General features: G+C 41.7%; 1 protein-coding gene across 1 annotated transcript in view; it reads right to left on the reverse strand.

Moving 5' to 3' along the window:
• LOC116057023 (gamma-aminobutyric acid type A receptor subunit gamma3) overlaps positions 1–7,483 on the reverse strand; it is an 85,941-nt gene extending 78,458 nt beyond the window's left edge. The window contains exons 1-2 of the mRNA XM_031309449.2: positions 7,096–7,483; positions 6,747–6,895 (exon numbers count right to left, since the gene is read on the reverse strand). Coding sequence (XP_031165309.1) covers positions 6,747–6,895; positions 7,096–7,148 — 202 coding nt within the window. The 5' untranslated portion in view covers positions 7,149–7,483. The remainder of the gene's footprint in view (positions 1–6,746; positions 6,896–7,095) is intronic.
• Between the last annotated feature and the right edge of the window lie 1,252 nt (positions 7,484–8,735).

Consider the following 8,735-nt stretch of genomic DNA (forward strand, 5'->3'; position numbering starts at 1 on the left):
GTGCCCAGAAGATTCTACAAGAGTCTACAGTTTTAAACTCTGTGTGGTATGATGGAAATCTCCAGACCATAAACACTAAGGTATTGATTTGTCAACTGCTGTTTCCAAACTCGTCGCACAACAATTTTTTTGACACTACAAAGCTCAGCAGAAATGACATAGAATTTAGTCTCTACAGTGTTTCCCATACATACAGTAGGATCTATATTGGGCGCACCGCCCAGGTAGATTGAGCCCCGCCCAGATATATATGAAATCCAAATTACATTTTTTTCCCCAAATCAACAATGTATTTTTTACAGCGCACACAGACCAGCTGCCTCCAGCCCCTCCCCCTCATGAAATCTCCCGCTGCGTCAGAGGCTATTGTTAGTATGGGAGCGTGCCTATGTTCCCACAGCCCTATGTTCCCACATTTCTAGGAATTTTAGTTTTCACTGAAAATTAGGCCCTGTGTTCCCACAGCCCTGTTCCCACATTTCTAAGATTTTTTTCAAAATTAGGCCCTATGTTCCCACATTTCCTTTTTCATAAATTTGTATCAGATTTTATCCCCCTTTCTCCCAATTTGGTAGCCAATTACACCCAACCTATTATCCACTACAGATGGAATGTAACCCTAACCCTAACACTAACATAGGGCCTAATTTTAAGGAAAATGTTAGAAATGTGGGAACATAGGGCTGACCCCGTTAGAGTAGCACGCTGCTGGCGGTCTTGCCGTGGGATTAACTATAACGTTACTAATAAACCGTAGAAACACCGCGGCTACGCTGCTGTGAAAGCTCCCCGAACATCATTTATCAGAGTCTGGTTGTTCACCCTCTCCGCGGCAGTCTGCTTCACTCTTTATAATGGAGCTGACCGGAGCTAACTGCTAACCGAGCTTTCAGTTCCCGTTCTCCGTGCCTGTATCCATCAACTGCATTTATTGACTCGAACCCGATATTTTATTAAGTTGGCTGTAAAAGTTATGAACTACAACTTTGAGTTGGTTGAATGACAGGAATCTGTTCAGATGAGATCTTAATGAATGCAACACGAACATGTAGGCTATAATACAAAACAGTGTGTTTAGGATCCCCAAAACACGGATTAAAATGAATAATGCTCTAACAAACTAAATGAAAAAGAATCAACTTTAGATGAACCTTAGTCTTATATGATTTAACAGGAGTTAGGAGGAGGCAGTGTTGAGATTTATAACAACATGTAACTTTCTGTATGGATCATATAGTATTAAGGTTAAGTTGCTAGTAGGCCTACATCGGCCTATAACATTTGGGCTCTGAGTAATCGGGTATTTTATCTTCTGAACCATAACATTTGACTAACCTACCAGATTTAAATGACAAAGCACATCATGGCTACACTCCTTTCTAAAGTATGTTAATGTTATGTAGTCATTGTTTTCAATAAATAGTTCATAAACCTTCGTATTACTTAACCCAGCCATCACGCGCCGCGCCGTCACATCCTGCACCACCACAACATTTTCACCCTGTGGGAAACACTGCTCTAATATATTATTATCCTCCTCTAGGGCAACTTGGTCAGTAATAGTACTCATTTTTGTCCTCTGTCACTAAATGATTCACCGCCTCATTTTCAATGGCAAACATATGGCTGACATTATGAAGACTAAAGTCCAGAAAATGAACGAGCAAATTTGCATGACATCAATGGTTTATTTAAATGTAAATGTGCAGCTGAGCACCCTTAAACATGTTATTTTAGGTCATAAATTTCCCTAACTTTTTTTTCTCATGTTGGAGGAGGATGCTACCAACTGATTTATCAACATAAACGCATGGGCGGTACACTGTCCATAAGTCACTACATGTTGTTGGAAAATCTTTAACTGATTACAATGACTTATGTTTCTATGTGCTGCAAGTGACAAAGGGGGTTAGAGCATAGAGTGAGGTAAATAAAAGCACCTGAAAGTGGCCATAGGGCGAGTGGAAGTACAAAATCCCCCAGATGTGTTTCATAAAAGAGGAGAGTGAGAGGTTAGGGTTATTTATTGGAGTCAAAGTGACACATGGAGAAACTGACAGAGAAAGTGGCACTTCAACCTCTCTCAGGACAGCATCAAAAGGTCTTTTTCACAGCTCAATGTGTGAGGGTATCGGCCGCTCAGTGACATCCTGTGTACCAGAAATATTTGTTCCTTTCTGTTCTCTCTCTGTAAGGCCAAGACAACAGAGCGTGCTTGGATTTCTCTATACAGGTGCTAACGTTTATTCAAGTGTTCATTGTTCTAATAAGTTTATTTTATTAGTTATTTGATGCTATAAAAAGAAGGTGAAACCTCATGATTGACAGCTGTGATTGACTAGAGATTGGTCAGGCAGGTGTATTGGCGGGACTTTGACATTGCGGCTCCACCGCCCGATCATTACTGCGCAGACTCTGGCTCCAAAATTACAAGATGGCAGAGCCCGTATCCTGGATATTTTGGCTTCACGTTTGTACAGTGGGAGGAAGTGGAGATGTGCCGTCCATCTTTATATACAGTCTATGAGTCTGATAAGAGGTGAGTTTTCAAGTACTGATTGAACATTGAAATACTACTAACCTGAACACAATTAACAGAGTAAGTTAGCCAGCTGGTCCAACACCTCATCAGTGACAGCAGCATTTCTATCAAGACAACAAATGCCAAAAGACAGACAAACCACCTCAGCAAAGACGAACCGGTGTCACAGGTTGAGGCTGTTGTCCAACACAGTGCGCCCTTTCAAGACTCAATACAACAGGGTGTTGAAAAGTGTCAGCTGGACATCTTCTTCTGGTACGTGTACTGTTAGAATTACATTTCTCAGATGGATTAAAAACCTGACCTACAGCTCCACTCTGAGCTGTGGTAACTGTGCTCTGCAACCAATTTGTGTTTCATCAGTTTGAAGGTTACAAAATAACACAGCCTTGTTATGTTTTGTTCTTATCAAAATAATAAGCTACATTATGCTCTCAACTACTGGTAATACCTACAAAAGAAAACAAATCACAGAAATATCTTAAATGAAGCCCATCTCATCGAACCATATGGCGGGATATGAGCTTCACACCAATTCTTGATCCAGACACCAAGGAGAGGAAACCGAAGCAGAGCTGAGAGTGAATACTGCCTCTCTACATGACCAACCGGCAACATATTCTCAGATCCTCTCATACTGTATGTGACATGAGAAAATGGATGAGAGTCTGTGAATTCGAAAAACTCCTTATCTCTCTCCTGAACTCAAAGAACTTAGTTTTAACCTCTAAATGTAATTTATATTCATGAGGATATGCAGATGAGTTACATGTCAACCTTTTGTTGCTGTAGGTCAGTAAGTAACAAACGGCTGAAAAACTGGGTGATTTTCTCCTTGCTTGAAACAAACAACCAAGAATATAATGTTACAATGCAACCTTATAAAAATGCTTTAACTACCTATTAATCAGGTATGGAGTACTTGAGTCCTGGACTCGGACCTGACTCAAGTCACTGATGACTTGGGACTCGAGGATTTATGAAATCACACTTGAGCATTCATGAAATAGGACTCTGAAGTTGGGTGACATTTCTGACTACTTATGTGTAATAGGTCATAAAGATTTGATATAAGAGGCAGGGCGTGTGTCCTGTGACTGTAGTTCATGATGCCCCAAGATTAAGATTTCCTTCACGGATTTTACATCCAATGCTGGAAAGAGCTGGACTTGGACTCGAACACTGGGGACTTAAGACTGAACCTCGAAATTAAGGTAATGGTGACTTGACTCAGACTCGACAGTTGGTGACTCGACTAAAATAATATTTTTTTCATTTGACAGGGACAATGCACAGCTCCCTAGCAGTACCAGAGTTAGCTATAAGCTAATTTTCATCTACAGTCTCTGGTCAGGAAACAGAGAACAACATCTCTGCCAGAAGGGAAACCTAACTGCCTATGACTTATTTTTTTAATATATTTTTTTAAACAAGTATTACAGCATGTCATTATTTCCATATATGGGTCAAGAAGATATGAGATGAATGGTTGAATATTATTTTATACAGCAAGATCATTTTACATTTGATGCATGAAAGTACGAAGAAGATTACAACTGAAAGTGTCTGCTATCACTTAATTAGCTAGCTAATGTTACTGTAGTTGTGGGGGGTGTTGACAACATAGCTTAGTAGCTTTGGCGCACCACAGTTCAGAGAGATACTAAAATATTAGCCAGCTTGATAAATTAATATTTTTGCCTTTATTAAACACAAAATGTATAGGTTAGTACAGTGGTTCCCAAACCTTTCACGTCAAGGACCCCTAAACGGACACAAATTAGACCTCGGACCCCTATTTGATAAGATTTTGACCAAGGGTCCCCCCATCTGATAGGATTTTGGTTTTTAGATGTTTTATTACAAAGTAGGGATGCACCGATCTGACTTTTTCAGTCCCGATACCAATACCGATGCCTGGGCTTTGTGTATCTGTTGATACCCGATACCGATCCGATACCGTTGTTGAATTTGCGTCGTTGAAGTGCATCTGCCAAAGTTAGTTGCTGGGCTGTATTGTCTCCTGCTCCTTTGGTTTTGTTGAGCTGCAGGAATTCGGCGTGCTCCTTAGCATGGTGCTTTTGGATGTGCTTGATTAAATTGGTAGTATTGTACTTTGCAGTACTACCACCACCCCTCGAAACATTTAATTTGCAGACATTGCAAACAGCCAACAAACTAGTTGGCGTGGCAAGTGTGAAATATCTCCACACAGCCGACTCTTTGGCTCACTCCATGTTGCTTAACGGTTAACTCAACTCTTCCAGCATGCAACACACGTGCTGCTGACGAATGGCGTAGGATGTGCTGCGATGGAGGGAAAAAAAACAACAACTGGAAACTGGATCGGCCCGTGGATCTGTTCATTTTTCCAATCCCCGATCAAGCTATTTTGTCAATATCGGGGCCGATATCCGATCTTAATATCAGATCGGTACACCCCTATTACAGAGAAGCAAAAAAGTTACACATTCAGTATTTGTGTAAAGCCCAGTTCAGACCAAAGATTCGCGACGAGACAAAACTGTTTTAGAACATTGCAGAGAAAAGTTTCAGCGGTCTGAACCCCCCCCTCAGCTCGACTCAAACAGCTGATGGTGCCGCTCCGACTCAGCTGTAATGTCAGGTCGAAGGAATTAATTCAATTTGAATATTTATAACATGTTTATATTCTTTTTCTGACAGGCACCTCATCTGCTGAAAAATAATTTAATAAATAAATAAAATAATTTTACACTGTTCCACTCCCTATCACCAGGGGTGCACAGCACTCCCTCTTGCAAATTTACGAATCCCACTATGACCATGCCAAGACCCGCCCTACAAAGCAGCTCGATTGGTTAGGGTTAGTCACCGATTGGTCAGGGGATAGGACCTGAACAAATGGGGTTACGTTACCTTGCGCAAGCATGAACGCCTGGCCAATAAATGCTATTGAAGGACGGGTCTTGGCATGGCCATAGTGGGATTTGTAATATCACCTCCCTCTTGGCCACTAGGGCGTGCTGCAGCACCATCAGCACCCACCCTCCAGCGCCCTTGGAAGTGTTTTAAACTAAAGTAAAGTGCTGTAACGTGAAAAGTCTATGCATAGAAGGATAAAATCTGAGCAGGAGTTGCTGGTTGTATTTAGTCGCTACAGAGCTCTGGGACGCCGGCTACCAGCAGCAGTTGTTTATAGGTGACTGCGAGCCGGCTACAGGCACCGCCAGATGACGGTCCTTTCAGGGACCGTGGTAGTGGAGTTTAGATAGAAGAAGTGAGCGTCATGCGGCGATGACCGTTAAGTTTAGGCACCAAAACGACTCGTTAAGTTTAGGAAAAAGATCAGATTTGGATTAAAACACTCCTGAGGAACGAACAGACGTTTCCTGGGTTAAAGTATTTTGTGTTTGCCGCAAAGCGAACTCCGCTCTCCAGCTGGAAAGCGTCTTTTATGCTGACACCACGTTGTGCCATTTCATTTTGAAATTATTTTCCATTGGATATTGAAGTGCATTTGTTTTGGTATGGCTGGCAGCGTATCACTATATCCATGGTATTGAAAGGGGGATTCAATTCTTGCATGTTTTGTTTTGTTGTGCATGATCAACCCCCCCCTCTGCTTTTTTCACAAATCACACCCTGTTTATCATTAACAAATACTGATTTTGACTACTGATACTGGTTCCAATGACATATGCATTAAGAGTTGGACATTTTTCTAGATATCCAAACAATGACTTGAAGCAGACAATGAGTTGTCACGGGATGTCACTACCATATTACAAAAAGCACAATGATGTCACCTTATAACCTCACTTACAAATGGCTAGAGCAGTTATACACAGCTGTGATGTCCGACCTTGCAGAGTATTATAATACTTATAGTGCCAAATGGCTGCTGCTAAAATACATCTTTATGCATTATGAAGGCTCATTAGCAATTCTTACATTGCATGATTTTGCATACATTAATCATTGTCTGTGATACAAGATATTGTATAGCCTATGGCGTTTTTAATTACAAGTGGCTCCCTTACAGACACCACATATCTGCTCATTGATCAGATTGTAAGACCAACTGAACCTGCAGGTTTAGGTCAGTTACGATTCGCTGTGGTCAAAAAAGGCAGCATTTATCATACCAATTAAACAGTTTGACATGGGATGGATTTACAGTGTGCAACTACAGTGACTGAAACAAAACGAGTCGGTTAATTACCTCCGATATCTGGTCGCAGCTTCTTATCATATTCTTTCAGTAAATTGTTGAGTATTTCCGTGGCGTCGGTTTCCTGTGATTTAGGAGCCAGCATTTGGCTCACAGTGACATCTTCGTAGTCCTCCTCTTCGTACTCGATTGTTAAAGAGCTGTAAAAGGTAAAGTGAAAAAAGGGGGTTGAAAATAGGCGGACGTTTGTGTCTAGATAAAGTTAGAGCTAAAGTTTCCTGTAGGAAGCAAGCGACAAACAGAGGCGAGCTTATTAAGTTTATGTTATCCAACAGCCCTGAACACAACACATCTTTCTCAGTCTTTTAGAGCGGTTTGAAAACAAAAGTACGCCACTTACCAGGTATGAAGGACAGACAGAAGTAAGACGTACGCCAGACATTTGGGTGACATGTTTCTCGCAGGGGGGACAACAAGTAGAGATGTGTCTGAGTATGGAGGACGGTGCGTGTCGGTGTGTGGACACGGTGGTCACAGCTGCTCAGAGGACACAGCGAGGGAAAAGCTCCTCGTAGTTTGTATTCCAGCAGATATTCCAGTCATTTTTTAAATGAGGCGTTTTAGAAACCCTCCTCGCGGGCGTTTTTCAGACGAAGGAGCAGCTTCCCACTTGTAAAAAAGGTGGCAGGTTGCGGACACTGCTGGTCTCACGTAGGTGCGCACACTCTGAATGCATCCTCTGAAAGAACCTAATTCATCAAAAACTCCTATGGGTAAGTCTGCGTCACTCCGCTTTCTTAGGGACTACTTTGCACTTTTCATGAGAACTGTTAAAACAGCATAAAAATACCTCTTGATGAGCTTTTTCCCCACACTGTCTCTCTTCCTTATTATTTAAGATGTGTAAAAAAAATGCCTTTGTGATTTGGCAGAATATTTTAATCATCAGCCCAGTGGCTCCCAAAAGTGGGGTCCTAGAGCCTGGGGTCCACAGCAAAAGGGAGCATCATTTATAGGCTATTCACTGTAATTCCATCCATAAGTAACACAGTGACAGACTATTTTGGTTATGGGCTTCATACACTTTCTGTAATAAAACATCTCAATCAGATAGGGGCCCCTGGGACGAAATCTTATCAAATGGGGGTCCGTGGTCTAATTTGTGTCAGTTTAGGGGTCCTTGATATGAAAAGGTTTGGGAAGCACTGATATTATTAAACTAGTAGACAAGGCATTCATTTTAAAGCCAATAAATATGTGCCCATAATATTAATTAAAGCAGCCATATTCTGCTCATTTTCAGGTTCATAATTGCATTTTAAGGTTGTACCAGAATAGGTTTACATGGTTTAATTTTCAAAAAACACCATATTGTTGTTGTACTGCACCGCTCTCTCTCACTGCTGCAGATCCTCTTTTCAGCTGGTCTCTGTTTTAGCTACAGAGTGAGACCTCTTTTCTTCTTCTTCTTCTGTACTATCTTTGATTGCACTCGTACATGCCCAGTAGCTCAGATGTAGATCATGTCAGCTAGCTAGCTCCATAGACAGTAAAAGAAAGGCTCTTTCTACAACTTCGGTCAGTTACAAGGCAGGATTAGCTGGGAGTCTTCTAAATGAGGGCGCACATGGAAGTAGTTCTTTTGTAGATTACGGTGAACTTGTGTGTGTTGTAGCAGTGCTTTGCTATTGAGAACAAGGTAGCATGCTAGCGTTAGCATGCTAACGCTATGAGCTAATGGTTGCGGTTAGCCTACTCGTTTCGGCTTGTGACGTCACAAGCCGTGCCGATTTTGAGAGGAGCATCTCGCTGCAGTCTGCGGGAAGGCGGGGCTTGACATCAAGCCCCGCCCACATCCAAGTCAGTCTTTTTTTTTTTTTTTTTTTTTTTTTACCTACGTCGTCTCCCCATACACTCGAACGGACAAAGACGGTAGCAAAGCTGATATCCTCTTGTTTCACATTAGATGACAGAAACTGATGTAAGCTAAACACAAACGACATTTCATGCAACAACAGTGAACTGTAATTGGGCCCGTGT

This window comes from Sander lucioperca, chromosome 11 (assembly GCF_008315115.2).
Source record: "Sander lucioperca isolate FBNREF2018 chromosome 11, SLUC_FBN_1.2, whole genome shotgun sequence".
NCBI classification, from domain to species: domain Eukaryota; kingdom Metazoa; phylum Chordata; class Actinopteri; order Perciformes; family Percidae; genus Sander; species Sander lucioperca.